We start from the raw sequence: 22567 nt of genomic DNA, 5'->3' as shown, positions 1-22567 counted from the left end.
AAAAATAAAATTTTTGAGCTCGATTTATGAACGGGCCGACACATACAAACTTTTGCTCAGCCGTGTTCGACTCGTATTGGGTCGAATTATTTAAATAAAAAAACAAATAATACTTAAAAGTTAAAATAATATTATCTTTGATATGATATAAAACATTTAGTTTGTAGAAAAAAAATAAAAGTTTGATGTTAGATATGTAACTAACATGTAAATGCTCATAAAATTTTCACAAATCTCACTTTTTCGGTGTGCTTTATTTATTTAGGTGTTAGATATGCAAATACATAAGAATTGGGCAGAATGTAGGAAAATGACCAAATTTTCAGAAATCCCACCCTTCCCTTTCACCTCCTCTTCCCCTCTGTATATGCATAAGATGCGGCCTGTCTCACAGTCTTGCTTTCGTCGAATATTTTATTTTTTTGTCAACCTGTCTGAAATGCCTTTTTTTTGTTTAATCCCAAATTGAGAAGGATTAATTTTTTTCAATTTTGTGACAGAGCAAATTTCAAACGTAGTTCGGACATATTGAGCCAAACATAAATAGACTATTCATGAGTCATTTCGAGTACGAACACAAATGACAAAACAATTGAATAAGTCGATAATTTATGAATAACACGAACAGATCCTAGGCTCGCTCAAGTTTGACTCGTTTACACCCCTGGGCACGCATATAAGCAGCAGCTCGATAATTTATGAAATTACCTCGGTTCTAGTTATACAAATAATTATATTTAAGTGTAGTCTAAGTAATTATCAAATTATCTAAAATGATATTTAATGTATAATATATCATTTATAATTTTTAGAAGTGATAATTATATATTCTTCACCTAAAATATTAATATTTATAAAATTAAAATTTAAGTTTTTTTAATTACCAAACCAATGTATTTACACGTGTTATGATTAAATCATTGAGAATTTGATAAAATTGAAAAAAAAGAATTTGGATTTTATTATGTATTTAAATTTTCTAGCGGGAATCTAAAAAAATGCTGAAAGAGAATGTTAAATTTATAAATATTAAAAATTTTCGAATGCTATGTATTTAATCAAAATAATCAAAATTAGCCGATTACAAAATTTACTCTCAAAAACTTTACCAAGTCTCAAAGATGGTGTTTGGCTACATAAGTAAATATGATTTATCAAATCCAACAAATCCGGTGACAGAGATGAAGCTCGTGACGAAGATGGAGTTCAAGCAACAACATAATAAATTATCTACGCAATTGAATTTATTAAATTCAAATTTACATCATAAAAGAGACAGAACGTGGGTGAACGAAATGAAAACACAGAATAGTTTGATCTAAGGCCACATAGAATTTAACTTTCTTTGTTTAATGTTTGGGTCTAAATCCAATCTTAAATTCTTTTAAATCTGCACTACCAAACACATTCTAAAAACATGCCCCAAATGACAAGGGTGCATGTGAAGAGCGATTTCTCCATCCGGAGGCTGTAGGTACGACCTCCAATGGAAAAATGACACCTAATTAATATACATTTTAAACATTTTTAAATTTTTAAAATTGGGCCTACTGTCATAGACTTTTTGGGATAAGATGAGTTTTAATTGGGCGACCTTATGTAATTTTGCGTATTATAAATGTATGCAATAATTTTTCATATGTGAGACAGCTATAGCGGCTTGAAAAGAAATATCCTAAAAAAAATCATAACTTTTTTTGAAAAGAAAAAAATTAGCACAGCTGCCCTAAATGCAAAAAATTATTTAATATGGATATCATACGTGCAGTATCCGATCTTCACATTAAAAAAAAAAAGAGATTTTTATTTTTTAAAGTGTGGAAATGGGACCGGAGGGAATAAATTTTCCCCATGTTTTAAATTGTGGGGCTCACTGTTCCAAGTGTCTATCTTTTCGTTGGATAAGAACTCGTGGAAATGGGACCGGAGGGAATAAATTTTCCCCATAATTTATCGCAAACGCACCCCATCGCTTGTATCAACCACGGAAGGATAACTCTTTGGGGTTTACGGTCCTTCTTCGGCGGAGCTTCCACTGGCTTTCAAATTCTTCCCACCTTTCGTGCTCAATCAGTCGCCGAGCCTTCGCGTCAATTTGGTTCGCCGTCCATACCATCTGCTAATCCTTCTTTGGTTTGGTTTGCTGTAAGCCTCGACAGACCTGATAGCAAGAGAATGGTAAACGTTTATATTAGGAGGAGAAAGAAATTTCTGTTTTTCTACAAGAGGAGAAGTCGAAGGTTTGCGGTCCAGGAATCTCCTCCTTTTCTGTCTGGCAGTGAGATTTCTTCTTTAGAGGAGAAGCTTCAGAATAATAGAGCCTTCTCCACTGTTGACGATCTCGTCGACATTGGCTTTAGCGAGGAGCTCCCGGATCCTTGCATATCCGAGAAAAACCAAGTAAAGATCATATTTTTTATATTTTGTTTTCATTTTTGTTAAGAAGGTTTTCTTTTCACGCACTTGTCTGTTCAGGAATGTTCAGAAGTTGAATTTGAGAACGATGCAGCTGTCACCAAAAGAGAACTATCCGATAACTTTGGCTTTAGCAGTGGAGCAAGTCTTCATGAAGATGGTACCATAAGCTTTCTTAATTGATGTTATATTTTCTTACAGTCCTCGGAACTTCTCTTACGTTTGAACATTTTTAGTTGTTTTTGCTCAAGCAGAAACTAAAGCTAAGACGCCAATTGGTATTGGATTTCTTAACAATGAGCCTCTGTTGAGTGTAATCCAACAAGTTCCATCAACAAAATGGTGAGTGATTTCATGGAACTAGATGAAAAAAAAGTTCTTCTTCTACTGAACTTGAAAACATCTCTTTGTTTCCCCTCGTTTTATAGCCTTCAGAGGAAACCTAGATCAGCTAGAAAATCCACTTCGTTTGATTCAAGAAGACGGTTATTTGGTTTGATTAATAATGAGCCTCTATTGAGTGTAGTTGAGCAGGTTCTATCAACAGTATGGTGAGTTATTACTTGAATTCGAGATTAAAAAATAGGGAAATTTAAATACATAGCGCGCAACTCTTATGTATTTACATCTCTCACAACTAAACTTTCATATTTTCATACATAGAACTTTGGGGCTTTAAACTATGCATCAAAATGTGCATTTCACTTTTAAAAATTGTAAAAGTGCTATTTTTGATGTGATGTTAAATGATTTGAGTACTATGTGTGTAAATATGAAAGTTTAGGTTTGAGATATGTCAATACATAAGAATTGTGTGCTTTTCATGTAAATGAACCAAGAAAAATAATCTTCTACTAAACTTGAAATTGTTTTTTTTTTTTAGTTTTCAGAAAAAACTTAGATCAGCTAGAAAGTCCACTTCATTTACTTCAAGGAGACGGAGCTTAAATGAATGTAGTGCTTCTGATAGTTTGGAACAGATGGCTTCACATTTGGGTGCATTAACATCAGTTTCCTGTGAAATTAACCCAAAAACTCCAATTAAGGAGGACAGGATCTCTAAATTTGCAGCGCAGAGTAAGCTTTGTAGCGTCCCAGACTTGCTTTCCACTGGAGTTTTTGCAGGAGCTCTTGTTAAATACAAGAAAGATAATGTAAGTTAATGTGCTTTTCAGATTGTTAATTGTTATATTTGGATTTATTTACGTTGGTGTTAAACTTTTTGGCTGGAATATTTGCAAGTTTGAGCTTCAGGGACTTTTGAATGCTTCGGGAATATGTTGTGGCTGCACATTGTGCAACTTTGAACAGGTAAAATTTTTTTTAATGTCATTGAAGCAAGGTTTCTTTCCAGAAATATTTTACCACAACTCTTTATTATGATTTCTCTACCGCAAGCTCTTTCTTTTTTTAAGATTTTGTTTTTGATTGTTTAGCTGTGCTTTCTTTTGAAACTTTTGTGGAGTTTTGACTGTATATTGATGTTCTAAGTCAACATATGAATCTTTTGTTTGAATTGTATCTACAAATTGCAGGTAGTATCTTCTTTGAAATTTGAGAAACATGCACGTGCAAAAAGTCACAACCAAAATGCTCATATATTTTTGGAAAATGGAAAATCTCTTTATGCACTTTCTAAAGAGTTGGAAAATGTTTCTTTGGGATCACTTGGTGAAGTGATGGAGGAAGAGTTTGGGTACCAAGAAAATAAATCGGTCTACGAGGATTGTAAAGCTCAATTTTATATCAGGTAATTCATCTTACATGATATCAAATATTTGGTACCTTAGACAAGCAGCTTTTAACTTTATATTGAAACCAACCAATACTTTTTAAAGATATATAGTTGTGTAGCTGAAATCCCTCTCTTCTAGATGAAATTGTCAAAATTAGTATAGATGCAAACATCTCTTAAGTTCCAGAAAGCTTTCCTTACACTCACTATTCCAAACAACTATAATATTCTTATGACTCAGTCTAATAATGCAACATAATCTGTGAAAACCCCTTATAAATCTTCTGTAGTAGTAAGCTATTCTGAGAAAATCTTGAATCTCAATCACACTACCATTTTATCACTGCTTTTAACTTTGTAGGATCATTATGTTATTCTCTAAGAATGCATCACTCCTTAGCCAAATCTCATATTTAGAAAACTTGGCATATAGTTTATGCTTCCTCAACAAACTCAAAAATAATTCTCAGATGGTTAGCTTGCTTATCTTTATTCTTGGAGTACACCAGTGTCTCCTCAATAAATATTATCACAAATTGATCAATGCAAGGCTTAAGGATTCCATTTATCATATTCATAAATATTACTAAGGCATTTGCTTATCCACGAAGCATAACAAAAAAAATCATAGTTCTCAGATTTTGTGCCAAATGCTATCTTTAATATCTTTGTCATTCAACCTAATTAATGATAATTAGATTTTAATTCAATTCTAAAAAATATTGAAGCTCCCTCTAATTGACCAAGCAAATCATTACTTTTTGGGAGATGATACTTTCTCTTCATAATCAATTCTTTCAATTCACTGTAATCAACACAGTGTCATGGTGCCTTCTTTTCACTCACAAAAAGCAAGTGCAGTCTAAGGTGATGTACTAGGCTCCATGAACTCAATCAACTAGGATAATTGACTCTTTAACTCTTGTATCTCCTTAGTTGTCATTCTATAAGCTCAGTTTTATATTTAACATATATAATAAACATCAACTTTTTTTTGGTGACAAACTAAAAAGTTGCTTAGAGAAAACACCAATATATTTTTTCACTGTGGGAATAGTACTTATATATTTTATTGTATCTTTGATTACTTTAATTTAGTCAAGAATAACAATTCACCAACTTTCATCTATTTCATTACCTACTAATAGTGGCGACACTACCCCTTTTTCTTATTGAAACTAAAATTTTTTATCATCAAGCAAGTTGAATCTAATTCTGTTCTTCCAACACTCAATGGGTATCATAATATTTAGCCAGCTAATTCATACCCAAAATCACATTAAACTCAATAAAAATCACAAAATCAAATCAGGCTTGAATTTTACCGACTATCACAATATCTATAGAACATAAAATACTTGTGTGCAGGCTATCACTAGTAAGTAATATAATACATAAGCCACGAGTAAGATTTGCAGGCTTCATATACAACTTATTAAAGAGCAACTTAGACAAGAAAAACTGCAAAACTCCAAAATCAAAAATTAATTCAACAATTAAATATGAATTACTAATCATATTTGTCACCACTTGCATAGACTCCTTAGCTTCTTGAGTAGTTAAATCAAATACTCGTGCTGGGATTGATCTCACATTATTTTTAGATATTATCTGTACTCCTTCACAACTGGTTTATTGATAGTAGGTTTTCCAATCATATGCTTCACTGACATTGTACTCTATTTTTTCCTTCTATCAGTCTGAATTTTATCGGGCAAATTCTCATCATAGCTTTCTACATAGAAAGCATATACTTGAATTCAACAAATATTTTTTTGCACGAGGCTTCTCACATGTAGTACAATTTTACAAATTAAGTTAACATATTGTCTTTCCTTCTTTTATTTTGTTCATAAATAAACCTTTACTGCTTGATGTGACCATTCCTAGTGTCTGCTGGTCTCTTATTTTTTTCAACTTTATCTTAATGCAATTATATCATTGACTATGAGAATAGTCATGCACTCTCCATTAACTCGTCAAAATCATTGATACAAAGTGGAATCAAATACTCATGCAATTGATCTTTAACTAGTTTTGGGAATCTATAACTTTTTTCACATAAGATAGTAATCAATTGTAGAGCATAGCTGGAATAGGGGTGTGACTCATGAGTTGGCTTGAACATGTTAACGAGCTTGTGAGTTGAGCTTATCAAGCTGCGAGCTTGAGCTTGACCTCATACTCAAACTCATTAAACTAGCTTGAGTTCAAGCCTGTTGATACTTGGCTTGTTTAATTGTGAACCAGCTCAACTAGCCAGCCGATGGTCACGTCGATGCATTATTTGGCGAGTTGCCGTGGCACCTATCCTTCTTCTCATACCACTGATCACTCAGATACCTTTTTTGGTGAGCTATGATGATAATTTTATGTGGCTCACCGCATGTTGTCATTACTACGAGAGCTTGAGATTGCATTTTGATGGACAAGCCAAACTCAAGTTAGGTATGACTCGAGGTCGGTTTGATTCATTTACTAAATCAAGCTCAACTCAACTCATTACATCTCCAATCTGATAATGATCATTTTATGTTCGGCTTGAGCTCACAAGTTGGCTTACGGGCATGTTATCATCACTGCGAGAGCCTGACCATGCATTTTGATGGATGAGCTTATCACTCAAGCTCGGCTCGATTTGTGTACTAAATGAAGCTGAACTTAACTCGTTACACCTCTAATATGGATAATGATATAAACTTCATGTTGTACTCATCACCATTTTCATTCTTTGGGTCGGATTTACAAAACTCTTTTGTATTGCTTGTACTATATTAGGAGAAATAAATCATTTTTTTGAAAACATGCTCAAACTCATCTCAAGTGAATTATTCTTCATGTTTGCTATCAAAATTCTCCAAATATTAGCCTCTTCACCTATGCTCTACCTCAAATTTCATTACAAAGGTTTCTAAAGATACTCATCTATTACTTGGATGCTTCAACCATTCAAGTTCTTATTTAATTTTGATAATCCAGTCCTCAACAAATATATAATTTATTCCTCATTTACATAAGCAATTTTACTCTCCAAAATAAAACAACGAACTTGTTAATCTTCATAGTGATATCAACACTTGTACTAATACTTGTATTGTATGTGTTGGTGGTGTTCTTTGTATATAGGTTTTGTAGACCCAATAAATGATTGCATTTTTTAATCTTTTACACATCTTTTTTAATCGTTTGCATTTGTATCGTGAGACATCATGGCTCAAGTTCTAACATAACATGTATTTTTGTGCTTTGAGCTTACTTCCTCAAATTGGTGCAGCACTCTCAAGCACCTTAATTTCTGTGTTGAGTGGCCGTGAATCCTTCATGTATGCTTTCAGTTATGCTAACAACTTGTTATTATATCATAAAATTTATATTCTTATACTCATACATGAAATTCATTGTTCAATGTGATGGTGATATAGATGAGGATGTTATTAGTAGAATTCAAGTTGGTCGGCTGAAGTGGAGGATTGCATCGGGCCTATTGTGGGCCTATTGTGTGATAGAAAAAAAAATTAGGCTTAGATGAAAATTTTATAAGAAGTTGATGAGACTTGCAATGCTCTGTGGCGCAGATTGTTGGCCTTTAAAAAGAGAAGCATAAAACTAAGTTAAATGTTGCTGAGATGAGAATGCGTAGGTGAATGAGTTGCTTGACAAAATGCGAAATGAATGTATCCATGACAGGGTTAGTGTAGCTCCACTTGAGGATAAGATTAGAGAGAGTTGTATTAGATGGTTTGGTCACATTTAACGTCCACCATCTGATGATCGTGGAGCGAGAGTAGATGCTTTAGATTCGACTTATGTTAAGAAAGATAGAGGTAGAACTAAAAAGACTTAGGCATGTTGTATAAAAAATGATCTTAATATATTAGAATTAAATAAAAATAGGACGCTCAATAGGACACATTGGAGAAAAAGGATTCATGTAGCCGACTCCACTTAGTTGGATAAAGTTTTGTTGTTGTTGTTGTTGTTGTTGTTGTTGTTGTATACTCATACATGAAATATGCAATACGAGAATTTATCACTGCTCACTTAGGAAGATTATACCTACCTATGTTTTGTTGTACTCATATCACTTTTAATCTATTATTTTTATGTCACAAAATCTAATCATACTTTGTGTTCAATTCTCTAATATCTCATATTTATGCATAATATATTACATGAAATATGCAATGCAAAAAATTCCCATTGCTCACTCATGAATACTATACCTATCTATGTTTGATATTCATATCAATTTTAATCTACTCTTCATGAAACTAAATCTAGTCATGCTTTTGTGTTTAATCCTCAACATTCAATAACTCTGATTTTATTTTTTGTTAGGCCCAAGACAACCTCTCTTGATTAAGCGTAAGACATCAGGGGCGGTGTATGATTCAACCAATTGAATATTTTACCTATACCCATTTTTGAACTCCATCCATTATAATATAGTCTATGATAAACACAACCACTTAAAGGGTTCAAACATAAACATTATCATAATTTTTGACTCACAAAAGTTCAATAAATTATCATAATTTAATTATATGGAAGCATTTCAAAGTATTCTATTAATTCATTTATAGAACTAATAATAAACATCAAAGTTTATATTCATAATATAAAGTATTTATCGTATGCATTAACTTCTTATGTTCTATATCCTACATCAAAATTAAGTATCAAAATATTGGGTTATAAATTCAAAAATTGATCATCACTCTTGCTTAATCTTATCCTTCTCTCTCCCTTTAACAACAATCATAATTATAATTTGGCAAGCTATAAAGCTTACCAAGATAAATAATTCTAATATAAAATTTTAATACTTATGATAAGAAAACAATACGATATGGTAATTATGAAGTGGAAATAAGGATTAAAAGATAATCATAGAGTAGTTTGGTGCATCGCTTATCGATGATTGTAATGTGAATTTGAAGAATAATATGACATATATTTAGGTAAGTTTGTTAAAGAAATCCTTAAAAGTAATGTTAAATATTCAATCCTACTATCAATATATTTGATTAATCTCAATATAACTTTCATTTTCTTTTCTCTTTTTATTTCATAACATAGAATGCCTTATCTTAGCCATAAGGATATGTCATATATGGATGTAGGTTCATTGACCATTATGCGAATTTTTCCCTAAGGACACCAGACGGTTCTCTACGTCCGCAGTCCATTTAAATTCGACAACATGGTCCTGCATTTCCACGTAATAAAAAAAATAAATAAATAACGCCGCGCTGAAGCTCGACCAGACCTGATGTTCTTGCGCCTTTCGAGTATCCGTCTTTTTTGTATTATCACGCCTTTTCGGTGTCTTCCCTCCTTTTTGGATTTGTACGCCTCGGCCCCTCAGAAACTTCTATTCTGTCATTTACAGTAGAAAAATAGGGTTTCAAAAAGCATTTTTTTGGCTCTGTTAGGGTTTAGTCATTGCAGTTCTACGGTTACTTTGCTGCTTTGATGGAAATAGATTTCTCTCTTAATGAAGAAATAGGGAGCATGAATTACGAAAACAATGTCAATGCGTTTGGAACGGAGATTTCTTGCTTAATTGAATCCGTTTTCCAGTTTTTTGTTTGATTGTCGTGAGTTTATTTTTGAATTATTTTGTGGTTAGGACTTAGTTATCTATCGGGTTATTTTAAAGAAATGCTCAATAACCCGAGAATAACCCAACAATAACCGAAAATAAATCAACAATAAATTTTAGGGTTATTCATTTACTTTTACACCTATTTGAGGGTTATTATCATGTTATTTTGAGATTATTTGCGACTTATTGTTGAAGAAATAACTAATTACCCGATAATAACCAACAATAACCTAAAGAACTTATTGTTGAAGAAATAGCTAATTACCCGATAATAACCAACAATAACCTAAAGAAAATCCTTCTTACCTGCATATATTGAGGTTATTTTAGGGTTATTTTCATTTATTTTTATACTTATTTGAGCGTTATTATTATGTTATTTTGGAATTATTTGTGGGTTATTGTTGAAGAAATACCTAATAACCCTATAATAAGCCAACAATAACCCAAGAATAACCTAAAAAAATCCTTCTTATCTGCATATATTGGGGTTATTTTCATTAACTTTTACACTTATTTGAGGGTTATTATCATGTTATTTTGGGATTATTTGCGGGTTATTGTTGAAGAAATACCTAATAACCCGATAATAACCCAACAATAACCCAAGAATAACCTAAAAAAATTCTTCTTATCTGCATATTTGACTATCTGTGGTATAATTTAAATTTGTAGTTACCTGGGTCAAGAAATGATTGCAATGATCCAATTGTTCATAGTTTTCTTAATACTATTGTCCATAAGGAGGTAGGAGCTTACGAACACTATTGCGCTTATGTACATCATGTTGGATTCATTGTCCGCAAGGATCACAACAGTTACTGGGCTAAATCCAAACAAATTAAGTCGAAAGATTATATTTGTGGAAAAGTATATCGTAAGAGAGAATCACAGGTTGCCAATACGGTGAAGTACAAAAAAGTGGATACAAGGACTGGGTGTCAAGCAATGGTTCGCTATGCTGTTGACGTTGATGACAACTGGACAATAAAGAAATTTATCGAAAGTCATAACCACCCCTTGGCGGAATCCTCTTGGCGGAATCCGGTGATAAGCACCGTACGTTTTAGTTGGAAGATTAGCGAGTTAAATGCAGATTTGCTGAGATCAATGACAGGTTCAGAGATTAGAGCAGCAAACACATTTAATTTTCTTGCTACAGAGGTTGGGGAGTTGAAAACTTGGAGTGTACGAGGCAAGATACCTACAACTTTATTCAAAGGGAAAGAAGAAGTAGAATTTAACATGGTGATGCCAACTCTCTCTTAAAATTATTCATGGAGCGACAAACTGAGGATAACATGTTTGCATGGGATTTCCAAAGTGATGACGAGAGTAGACTTACAAGCTTTTTCTGGAGTGACGGGTCTTGCAGACTAGATTATGATTGTTTTGAAGATGTCATCATTTTCGACACTAGCTACTATTTGAATAAGTATAATTTATGTTCTGCTCCATTCGTTGGGATTAACCACCATCGGCAAAACGTTCTATTCAGAGTTGGTTTTTTATCTGAAGAGACGATAGAATCGTTCAAGTGGTTATTCAAAACCTTCATTCGTATAATGGATGATAAACATCCAATTACAATATTTACAGATCAGGATCAAGCGATGTCAAGAGCTATTGCAGATTGTCTTCCATTCACAAGACATAGATTATTCCAATGGCATATCTATAAGAAATTCTCGTCGAAAGTTCATTGCGGTGTGACTGATTCCGAAGAAGAGTTTGAAGATACTTGAGCTATAATGATTGAGCGAGGAAACCTACACAACAATGTGTGGCTAAATTCATTGTACCATATAAGACATAAATGATCAACAACATTCAATAAAGAAATATTCGGAATGAGAATATTATCTATGCATAGAAGTGAGTCCACAAATAATGTATGTCATGGTATATCTAACCCCACTAGTTCTCTCACTGATTGCTTTCTGGTTCTTGAAAATATTATGAAATCTTGGAGAAGGAACGAGAAGGATGAAAACTTCAAAAACTCTCAGAATGTTATTACATCAGCGGTTAAAACAAGCTCAGTGTTGAGGCAAACTGCTACATATTAAACCCGGAAGCTCTACTCCATGTTTGAGGAAGAGTTACTGCATGGGCTATGTGGATTAACTGTTGATTTCTCAGTTGATAGTCCATCTGAATTCTATGTTAGGAATTTGGATAATCGAGAGACAGGTAGAGTCTGAATTATTACATTTAACAGGGTTAATTGCGAGATCACTTGCAGTTGCAAGAAATTTGAAATGATGAGGTTGCTTTGCGCTCACTCTCTACGCGTTCTTAATGCGGTAAATTTAATAAAGATTCCCGAGAAATATTTGTTATTGAGATGATCAGCTAAGGCAAAAAAAATATCTATAATAGTTTTGGATACAAATGTATGAAAGACTCTCAAATGTCTGGCAAAAACTTCCAATGGAATCCTTTTTCGGTCACACACTCATAAGTTTGCTTACCAACTAATTAATAAAGTAGAAGGAAATGAATGCGCCGAGACATATATGCTGGAATCATTAAAAACAATATATGTAGATGTTGAGGATATATTATATGAGAAAGATCCTAAATCAAATAAAAAAACTAAAAAAAAGAAATCACATAACAATGATTGCAATGTGAATGATCTAGCAAAAATGAGACTTAAAGGTATATCCAATGCGAGGTTGAAATGATACTGGGAAAAAACAAGAGAGCTAAGAGTATATATTTCTACATTCCTTATATTTATTATTCGACGTAACATATTTATTATCCTTATATTTATTATTCGACGTAACATTAATTTTCTCTAACTTGAACCACTGTATGCAGGAAAGGAGCAAGGATTAGTTAAAAATGTATTCTCATGTTATTCTTTCGTTATTAATCAGTTAATATTGGGTTATTATTGATTTAGGGAATATCAATGCAGTTGTTGGTTATTGTTCTGTTTTTCTTGACTGATTGATGAGTTATTTTCAGTATTAATAAAATGTATCCTATTCCTGTAGGTTGATGAACAAACAGTCTATGAATTGCAGATGACGTCCTTCAACAGTTAGAGAAGTGTTGAACAAGGTTCGGCCAATTGTCTCTTTGGAGACATGGTCAATTCTGGAAAAATTTAAGCTGAATCAGTTTTTTGAACTCCCCCCTATCTTCAAGATCACATCCTAACTATGCACATATTGAATTGTTGGGATATGGATAGATTGACATTTAGAATGGGGGGAAGGAGCTCAGTTTTGATGTAGACCAAGTTGCTTTTTTGATTGACATGCCCGACAGAGGACTTGCAGCAACTTGGGACAAAAAATCCCGTCAGTGGTGTGGATGCCAAACAGGCAAAGAGTGAACTACTGAAGGGGTCACTCGGAGAGTCGTCCACTTCACTTGATGAATTATTATTAAATTTTTATTGTCTAATTTATTCTTTTCTACCAGCAAGTTTAGTGTACCCACGGGGCTCTATTCATTTGCTGAGAATTTAAATATATTTTCTTCATTTAATTGGGTCGCAACGGTATGTGATTACCTCATTGAGCAAGTTAATACCTGCGTCATCAAAATAATGATGGGTCAGCCATTGAGATACCTGAACGGATTTGTATTTATTCTAACGATTAGTCTATTATCCAACCCTAGCCAAGAATTATTTTTTTATTATTTGGGTAATATGAATTCCTGATTTATTTTTGTTTCCGCAGCTGTGGTTTTATGAGCGCAGTCGTGATAACCCTAGCTATTAACTATTCTTGACGCCAGACCTCACATGTTGAGGTGGCCAATAAATACAGGTTGGAACCCTGCAAGGATCCATTTAGTCTTTCAGAGGCTGACTACTGTACAAATGAATAATATTAATTTATGTTATAAGTTCAGGGTTATGTTTGGTAATTTATATCATTTATTGTTTTACTGAGCAGGTTCTTGATTCATTTGTCGATTTAAGAGATGACGAGCACAGTTTATTTGCCCCTCGAGTTGACTGGATCTCCTTTCCTGCAAAGTCCATTCCAGAACCTGAAACTCACACTGAACCACTGACATCAGATTCTGACATTGTTATCATTTTTGTCCCGGGTCGCAGCATCCCGCAACCTACGCATTCAGTGAGATATTCAGGGACCAATATAAGTTTTGTAGAGATCTGTCAAATTCTCAGGGAGCAACAAAAATTTTTATTTCAATTCAAAGATTTTGTAAATAACAGATTAGATAAAATATAGTATACAATGATGGAGGTGAAGACGGACATCAAAGAAATAAAGAAAAGATTAAATAAAGTTTACATGGAATCTCCTGTTGGTTCTAAAATTGATGGGAAGAAAGAAAGCCCAGCAATGGAAGAACAACCACCTGCTTATATGGAGGAAGCGGGGGAAGAACAATCGATAGGGGATAATGACTGCATTAGATGAGCTGCAGCTGATATTGAAATAGGGGAACAAATAAATAAAGGTGACGGAGAACATGGAAAGGAAGACATCCATGAAGACCCTCTTGATAGCTTAGTCTGAAGGATTAAGTCTAGAGACACTAGAAAAAAGAGGGTAGTAGTTTCCCCATTCATTGTAGTAAAGAGAAAGAAAGTGAAAACATTACTAATAATGACAGAAGAAGAATTGCCGATTACCCAACCATCTCCTGAGATCGATGAAGCTGGGGAACAGGAGGCGGAGATCAGTATAACAGAAGTGGCTGAAGAAAAACAGGAGGAACAACATGGGGCAATTGTTGTATTCGAAGGTGCCCTCCCTGGTGTAGTTTATGCAGCACATTCAGTTGTGGACTACTCAGCCATAGAGTTTCCTAGTAGAGAACTCATACCCTCACACATGCAAAAAGTCATAGATACCTGCTTGAAAAAATATCAAGCTAGGTAAGTTAACTTATAATCTTTTTTTTGTCTACTGCTCAGTACTGTATTAAATCTAATAAAAATTATTTCATCAAAATGCAGATATGACATAATAATTGCTATGAGTCATTTTCATATAAGTCGAATGTGCATTGAATCACTTTGGAATAATCAAGAAAGGGACAGAACATATTGATATGTTTGTCATTGGATTGAAAAATAGAAGGCGTCAGTCACTCGATTGTTTTAGATTCTTTTTAAACATCTCTCCAACACACTGGGTAAGCATCGACAATCCCATAAATGGTAGCGATTCATGCTCTTATTAAACTTATAAACTCATTTAAACTTATTGGAACTATGCAGATGTACAGAAACCATCCAATGCGAGTTATTGTTGCCCCTGTAACAATGGATGCTGTAGCTCGAGCAAATGTCGTTTTAGTTTCAATAATTAATAATGGTCATTGAACTCTACTTGTTGGGAATCAGAAGGAAAACAAACGGAGATTCTTCGATTTATTGTCTAATAAAATGCATTTGAGAGTCACCCGCGACGTGATAAACAAATTAAGCCTTAGTTCATTTATTATGTAAACAACTTTTTCCTTTGCTTATGCTTTCAATGATTTAAACTATCATCTTTATTACCAGATTAAACATCTTTCTAAGGATGTCGGGGAAGCTTTCCTCAATGACCTGACTAAATGGGATGTTACCACGACCAAAGGCCTTCCCACTTAAAGTAATAGTATTGACTGCGATATTTTTATTTGTAAATATATGGAAATAATTGTATAAAAAGGCAGAACTGATTGGAAAGATTAACAGAGCTGACAGACTGATATGCCTCGGTTTAGGACAAAACTTGCATATGAAATATGTAGATATAAATTGTTTGGATGATGTTTCTATAACTGTACTTTTCTGTAAATATGTTTGAAACGCTGATAGTAACCTGTTGATAAATATGATTGATTTGATTTTGTCAATGATTGAATTATTCGGATGATAAATATGATTGAATTATTTGGTGAATGTCTGTATGATTATCTGTTCTGTTGCACTAAATTATTAGTGTATATGATTTTGTATTTACGGACTTATGTATAAAGCTGAAAATACACTGGTAATAATCTGAAAATACCATGACAATAATCTGAAAATACCATAGCAAAAATCTAAAAATACCATAGAAATAATTTGAAAATATCATAGAAATAACCTGAAAATACCCTGACAATAATATGAAAATACCATAGAAATAACCTGAAAATAACCTAGCAATAACTTGAAAATTCCCTAGCAATAATTTGAAAATACTATAGAAATAACCTGAAAATAACCTAATAATAACCTAAAAATTCCCTTGAAATAACCTGAAAAAAACCTAGGTTATCGCTGTGGTATAGCTAAGTTATTTTTCAGGTTGTTCTTAGGTTAGGGCTTGAGTATTGCTAGACAATTGTCAGGTATTATTATGTTATTTTCAGGTTATTTTTAGGTTATTGTTGGGGTTTTGTTAAGTTATTGACGGTATATTGGTAAATAACCTATCAATAACCCAGTTATAACCTAAAAATAGCCAAAGTGATGTTCCCCTAATTGTTAGGTTATAGATGAGTTATTGTTGGGTTATTTCTTTTCTAATTAGGGATTACTGTGGGTTATGACCAGATTATTGTTGGATTATTGCTGGGTTATTGCTTCGTTATTGCTGGGTTATTATTGGGTTTTTTCCTAGGTTTTTTGTCAGGTTATTGCTGGTTTATTATTAGGGTATTGTTAGGTTATTGATGAGTTTTTGGCCAGATTATTGTTGGATTATTGTCGAGGTACTATTACAGGATTACTATACGATTATTGCTAGGTTCATTACATTGGATTCGTCACAAATTTATATAGTACAGTACACATAACAAACATATCAAAACAATCATAATGTAAGCGTTCATTGTTCTGTTAATAAAAATGATCATATTACATATAAATCTATTGTCTTCATCTTGCAAATCAAGTATCGAAGGTGTTTGTCTCAATTGGCTTAGATCTCACTAATGAAATGCATCAGAATTTAGAATTGAGGTGTATGTTGACTCCGGTGTGACATTTTTCTGTTGTAAATAGAAAAGAATGTTAATGACCATATTTTAATGTAAAACCAGAATAGTAGTGTGAGATTTTGGTTTCATACCTGACTTAGAGATTGTGACACTGCAATCATATTTGCATCGTAATGGATTTGCGGTTCTTTGCTCGTGTATGCTTCTTGATCATTTCCTACATACAGTGGTTCAAGTTAAAAAAAATTAATGTTCCGTAGAATAATAAATATAAGAAATGTATACATACTCTTAGCTCTCTTGTTTTTTTCCTAGTATTCTTTCAACCTCGCGTTGGATATACATTTAGGTCTCATTTTTTGCGGGATTATTCACATTGCACTCTCTGTTATGTGATTTTCATTTTTTAGTTTTTTTATTTGGTTTAGGATCTTTCCTATCTAATTTATCCTCAACATCTACAAATATTGTTTTTAATGATTCCAACATATGTCTCAGCGCGTTCATTTTCTTCTGCTTTATTAATTAGTTGGTAGACAAATTTCTGAGTGTGTGACCAAAATAAGATTCCACTGAAAGTTCTACCGGATATTTGAGGCTGGACATTTGAGAGTCCTTCATACGTTTGTATCCAAAACTATTATAGATGTTTTTTTGCCTTAGCAGACTATCGCAATAACAAATATTTCTCGGGAATCTTTGTTAAATTTATCGCATTAAGAACGCTTAGAGAGTGAGCGCAAAACAATCTCATCATTTCAAATTTCTTGCAATTGCAGGTGATCTCGCATTTAACCCTGTCAATTGTAACAATCCAGACTCTACTCGTCTCCCGATTATCCAAATTCTTAACATAGAATTCAGATGAACTATCAACTGAGAAATCAACTGTTAATCCACATAGCCCATGCAGTAACTCTTCATCAAATATGGAGTAGAGCTTCCGGGTGTAATATGTAGCAACTTGCCTCAACACTGGACTTGTTTTAACCACTGGTGTAATAACATTCTGAGAGCTTTTGAAGTCTTCATCCTTCTCGTTCCTTCTCTAAGATTTGATATTTTTTTAAGACCCTAGAAAACAACTAGTGAGCTTAGATGCACCATGACATACATTATTTGTGGACTCACTTCTCTGCGTAGATAATATTCTCATTCTGAATATTTCTTTATTAAATGTTGTTGACCATTTATGTCTTATATGATACAATGAATTTAGCCACACGTTGTTGTGTAGATTTCCTCGCTCAATCATTATAGCCCAATACCTTCAAACTCTTCTTCGAAATCACACTTCCTCACACTTTCTCATGCATTTGTAAAATAGATTGTTAACGCTCTTGTACGCCAAAACGCAATGAACTTGCAATGAAAATTTCTTGTAGATATGTCATTGACATATTTATATCTTGTGTGTGGACAACAATCATCAATGACTTGACATCGCTTGATCTTGATTTGTAAAAGTTGTAATTGGATGCTTATCATTCATTATTCAAATAACCGCTTGAAGGATTCTATCGTCTCGTCAGACAAAAAATCAAATCCGAAGAGAATGTTTTGCCGATGGTGGTTAATCCCTACAAAAGGAGCATAACATAAATTATCCTTAGCATAACATAAATTATACTTATTCAAACGGTATCTAGTGTCGAAAATGACGACATCCCCAAAACAATCATAATGAAGCCTGCAATTAATCAAGCCTGCAAGACCCACCACTCTAGAAAAAACTTCTAAGTTTGCCCTTCTCATCACTTTGAAGGTCCCACGCTAACATGTTATCCTCAGTTTGTCGCTCCATGAATAATTGTAAGAGAGTGTTTGCATCACCTTGTTCAATTCTACTTCTTCTTTCCCTTTGAATAAAGTTGTAGGCATCATGCCTCGTACACTCCAAGTTTTTAACTCCTCCAACCTCTGAGCAAGGAAATTAAATGCATCCGCTGCTCTAATCCTTGAACCTATCATTGATCTCAGCAAATCTGCATCTAACTCGCTAATCTTCCGACTGGAATGTAGAAGGTGCTTGTCACCGGATTCCGCCAAGGAAAGGTTATGACTTTTGACAAATTTCTTTATTGTTCAGTGCCATCAACATCAACAACATAGCGAACCATTGCTTGACGCCCAGTCCTTGTTTCCGTTTTTCTGTATTTCACCGTATTGACAACCTGTGATTCTCTCTTATGACCTGCTTTTCCACAAATATAATCCTTCGACTTAATTTGCCTGAATTTAGCCCAGTAACTGCTGTGGTCCTTGCGAACAGTGAAACCAACATGATGTGCATAAACGCAATAGTGTTCGTAAGCCTCTACCTCATTATGAACAATAGTATTAAGAAAACTATGAACAATTGAATCATTACAATCATTTCCTGACTCAGATAACTACAAATTTGAATTATACCACAGAGATAGTCAGATATGCAGATAAGAAGGATTTTTTTTAGGTTATTCTTGGGTTATTGTTGGGTTATTATGTATTTCTTCAACAATAACCCGCAAATAATTTCAAAATAACATGATAATAATCCTCAAATAAGTGTAAAGAAAATTAAAATAACCCTAAAATAATCTCAAAATAATTCAAATATATGTAGATAAGAAGGATTTTTTTAGGTTATTCTTGGGTTATTGTTGGGTTATTATAGGGTTATTAGGTATTTCTTCAACAATAACTCGCAAATAATTCCAAAATAACATGATAATAACGCTCAAATAAGTGTAAAAGTAAAAGGACTTAACCCTAAAATAACCTCAAAATAACCCCAATATATGCAGATAAAAAAGATTTTCTTTAGGTTATTCTTGGGTTATTATCGGGTGATTAAGTATTTCTTCAACAATAAGCCACAAATAATTAAAAATAACATAATAACCCTCAAAATAAGTGTAAAAAAAAAAATGCAACTAACCCTAAAATTTATTGTTAGGTTATTTTCTGTTATTGTTGGATTATTTTCAGATTATTGAACATTTATTCAAAATAACCCGCAGATAACTAATCCCTAACCACAAAATAATCCAAAAATAAACTTACGACAATCCAAGAAAAAACTGGAAAACGGGTTCAGTTAAGCAAGAAATCTCACATCCGTTCCAAATGTGTTGACATTGTTTTCGTAATCCATGCTCCATGTTTATTCATTAAGAGAGAAATCTATAAAATCTATCTCCATCAAAGCAGCAAAGTGATTGTAGTACTGCGATGACTAAACCCGAACAGAGCAAAAAAAAAATGTTTTTTGAAACCCTATTTTTCTACTGTAAATGGAAGAGTAGAAGTTTCTGGGGGTTGCGGCGTACAAATCCAAAAAGGAGGGAAGACGCCAAAAATGCAAGATAATACAAAAGGGCGGATACTCGAAAGGCACGGGGACATTGGGTATGGTCGGGCTTAAGCACGACGTTATTTATTTATTTATTTTTTGATTAAGTGGAAATGCCGGACTACGTGGCTGAATTTAAATGGACTGCGGACGTAGAGAACTGTCCGGAGTTCTGAGGGAAAAATTCACACTAAAAGGCGTGATACTCAAAAAGGCGCGGGGACATCGGGCCGGGTCGGGCTTCAGCGCGGCGTTATTATTGTTATTATTTTTTGATTATGTGGAAATGCGAGATCACGTGGCCGAATTTAAATGGACTGCGGACGTAGAGAACTGTCCGGAGTTCTGAGGGAAAAATTCACACTAAAAGGCGTGATACTCAAAAAGGCGCGGGGACATCGGGCCGGGTCGGGCTTCAGCGCGGCGTTATTATTATTATTATTTTTTGATTATGTGGAAATGCGGGACCACGTGACCGAATTTAAATGGACTGCGGATGTAGAGAACCGTCCGGAGTCCTGAGGGAAAAATTCGCCCCTAATGCATAGCGCATATTATAGAGTCATATGTCTGTAACGAAGCTTATAGGCTAACATTTTAAAATTTAATAGAGCCTTGGTGTAACCCAGTATTGTTACTCTTGAACTACCTCTCGAAACAATCAAAAGAAGTTGATGAGTTTTCTTTTGTAGGGGTCGCCTCATAAGTCTGTTGCCCTATCTATAGAGATGATAACATATAGTCATCAACTTATCCTACATCATATAATATATTTTTTTAAAGTTTATTGCATTTTATTCATCATTGAACATTTAAATGCATGCCATTCATTATAAACACACTAATCAATTGTGTGCATCAATATATAACTTATAAGTACTAAAAATTAATTTCTAAATAATAACGTTTTAATAAAATGTTAGCAAATTTATAATATTTCAAATATGTGCTCGCTCGCATACTTCTAATCTTTTAATCATAAATGATTGGGTATAATAGTATGATGACTTTTTACTATATTAATTGTATATGAGTTTAAAAACATATAAATTTTAATGGAAAAGATCATTGCAAATTTATTTCCTGAATTAGATAGAATGCAATTTTTTTTTTAATTTTGACATGCTTTAAGTATTTACATAAAGGCCTGGCATATTTTGGCTCTTGAGATTGGAAATGGAGTTTTGGATTTGGCCATAGTGCTTAGAACAATAGGTTCTGGGGAGTTCAACTAGAGAGGAAATAGAAAAGGAAAACAAAGTACTTGTGGAGATATTTCCAATTGAATTTATGGGATTTCAGGCCCATTTATAGACAATTTTGATATAGATTAATTTTAAAACAAAATTTATCCATCTTAAATCAACTCTACAATAGAAAGAAATTAATTCCAAAATGAACCCCTAATATAAGTAATTCTATCTTCAAATAAAAAAATAGATAACTTCAAACTAAATATAATTCTAGCAAGACTTATCCTAACCTTGAATTCAAAGAACAAGCTTATCCAAGCAAATTTAAGAATTTAACATAACTTTATCCCATTGTAAGTTGAATTAAATCCAAATTTTCAGCTTTCAGGGCCTTGATTTCTCTTATATGATGTTTGATTGATAATCCAGTTATGCCTATGATCTCTTTGGCAACTTTTTCTTAAATCTGTATGACGTGATGTGAGAACAAATATCGATGACTATCTCGTTCAAAAAATTAGTCCATTGAAACTTTAATGAACATGATCTTTTCCTGGTCCGATTATAACTTGATGCCCAAATTGGATTGACTGTCTTCTTTATCATCAGATCCCCAATCATAGGTATCATTCTAGGAGGAATTCACTTTACTTACTTTCATATTACTAAATAAGGAAAGCTTTTTACCCAAGGACCCTTTTGTACCATTTTTTTGGGTGATTGTCGACTATGTTTGGTTAACATTTAATTACTTTTTCTTTATTTCCTTATTCCTCTTCTTCGCTTGATGAGATAAAGTTGCTTATCTTAGCATTTTATATTCATTTCATGCAAAGAAATTGTTCAAAGAGCTATAATTTAAAGGAAGATTTACATAAACCATTTAATTCTTAAGTATTTACTTATCTATCACCTAAAATTCAATTTTTACATATATGCCACCTTACCAAATGCATGAAAGCTGTATTTCATTTTTTTAAAATTAAAATAGTGATACTTTTAATGTGATATGAAAGATTTGGGTGATGTAGATGTAAAAAATAAAGTTTAGGTGTTAGATATGTAAATACATAGAAATGGAGTGGTGTGTATGCAAATGCCATAATTTAAATGATAGACCCAAGTTTTTCGGTTCCTACCAAGTTTTCTAGTAAACTCTGAGAACTATGTAAGTAATCGCTTTTCTTTTAGTTTTATTAAACTTTGGTTTGTTTTATTTGATTGTGCCATATTCATCCGTTTGATGCTTCTTTCTTATTAGAGGATGGATTAATTTTCCTTAATCTTTCTTACTTTCTGTTTCTTCTTCTTTTAAGTTTCTGATAGTACTTTAATGGGGCATTTACATGCATACCGCTTAA

At 33.2% G+C, this 22567-nt stretch overlaps 1 protein-coding gene across 1 annotated transcript; it reads left to right on the top strand.

Annotated features, from left to right (window-relative positions):
* Positions 1-1917: 1917 nt before the first annotated feature.
* On the top strand, positions 1918-14176 carry LOC110027735. Its single transcript, XM_020729275.1, has 10 exons — positions 1918-2400; positions 2476-2575; positions 2670-2757; positions 2844-2966; positions 3299-3569; positions 3658-3726; positions 3951-4165; positions 10478-10946; positions 13682-13867; positions 13985-14176. Exons 1-10 carry the CDS (start codon positions 1918-1920, stop codon positions 14174-14176), a joined length of 2196 nt encoding a protein of 731 aa, XP_020584934.1.
* Positions 14177-22567: the final 8391 nt, after the last annotated feature.

Source organism: Phalaenopsis equestris, unplaced genomic scaffold (genome assembly GCF_001263595.1).
Source record: "Phalaenopsis equestris unplaced genomic scaffold, ASM126359v1 Scaffold000438, whole genome shotgun sequence".
NCBI lineage: Eukaryota > Viridiplantae > Streptophyta > Magnoliopsida > Asparagales > Orchidaceae > Phalaenopsis > Phalaenopsis equestris.
The sequence above is the reverse complement of the archived record's forward strand: the minus strand, read 5'-3'. Positions and strand labels throughout refer to the sequence as shown.